The sequence below is a fragment of the Eimeria mitis genome, genomic scaffold (assembly GCF_000499745.2).
Source record: "Eimeria mitis Houghton genomic scaffold, Emh_scaff743, whole genome shotgun sequence".
Classification (NCBI taxonomy): domain Eukaryota; phylum Apicomplexa; class Conoidasida; order Eucoccidiorida; family Eimeriidae; genus Eimeria; species Eimeria mitis.
Genome location: NW_013575424.1, coordinates 14,753 through 15,087, shown reverse-complemented (window position 1 = coordinate 15,087; position 335 = coordinate 14,753). Strand labels below are relative to the sequence as shown.

At 56.7% G+C, this 335-nt stretch overlaps 1 protein-coding gene across 1 annotated transcript; it reads left to right on the top strand.

Moving 5' to 3' along the window:
* Positions 1-19: 19 nt before the first annotated feature.
* On the top strand, positions 20-277 carry EMH_0021300 (uncharacterized protein; the record flags this gene model as incomplete). The annotated part of the gene is made up of 1 exon (XM_013501733.1): positions 20-277. One exon carries the CDS (start codon positions 20-22, stop codon positions 275-277), a length of 258 nt encoding a protein of 85 aa, XP_013357187.1.
* Positions 278-335: the final 58 nt, after the last annotated feature.

The following is a 335-nucleotide window of genomic DNA, read 5'->3' as shown; positions in this document are numbered from 1 at the left end:
AATCATCTTGGCCTTAGGAATGTCTAGCCCGACCTCTACAACTGTGGTGGCTACCAACACAGAAATAAAACCACCACGAAATAAATTAAATATCTTTTGCTGCTCAGCAGCAGACAAACGACCGTGCAGCAAGCCAAACCTGCAGCAGCAGCAGCAGCAGCAGCAGCAGCAGCAGCGGCAGCAGCAGCAGCGGCAGCAGCAGCAGCAGCAGCGGCAGCGGCAGCAGCGGCAGCAGCGGCAGCAGCAGCAGCAGCAGCAGCGGCAGCAGCAGGAGTAGAAGCAGTAGAAACAGAATGAGAAGCAGCAGCAGAAGCAGCAGCAGAAGCAGCAGGAGG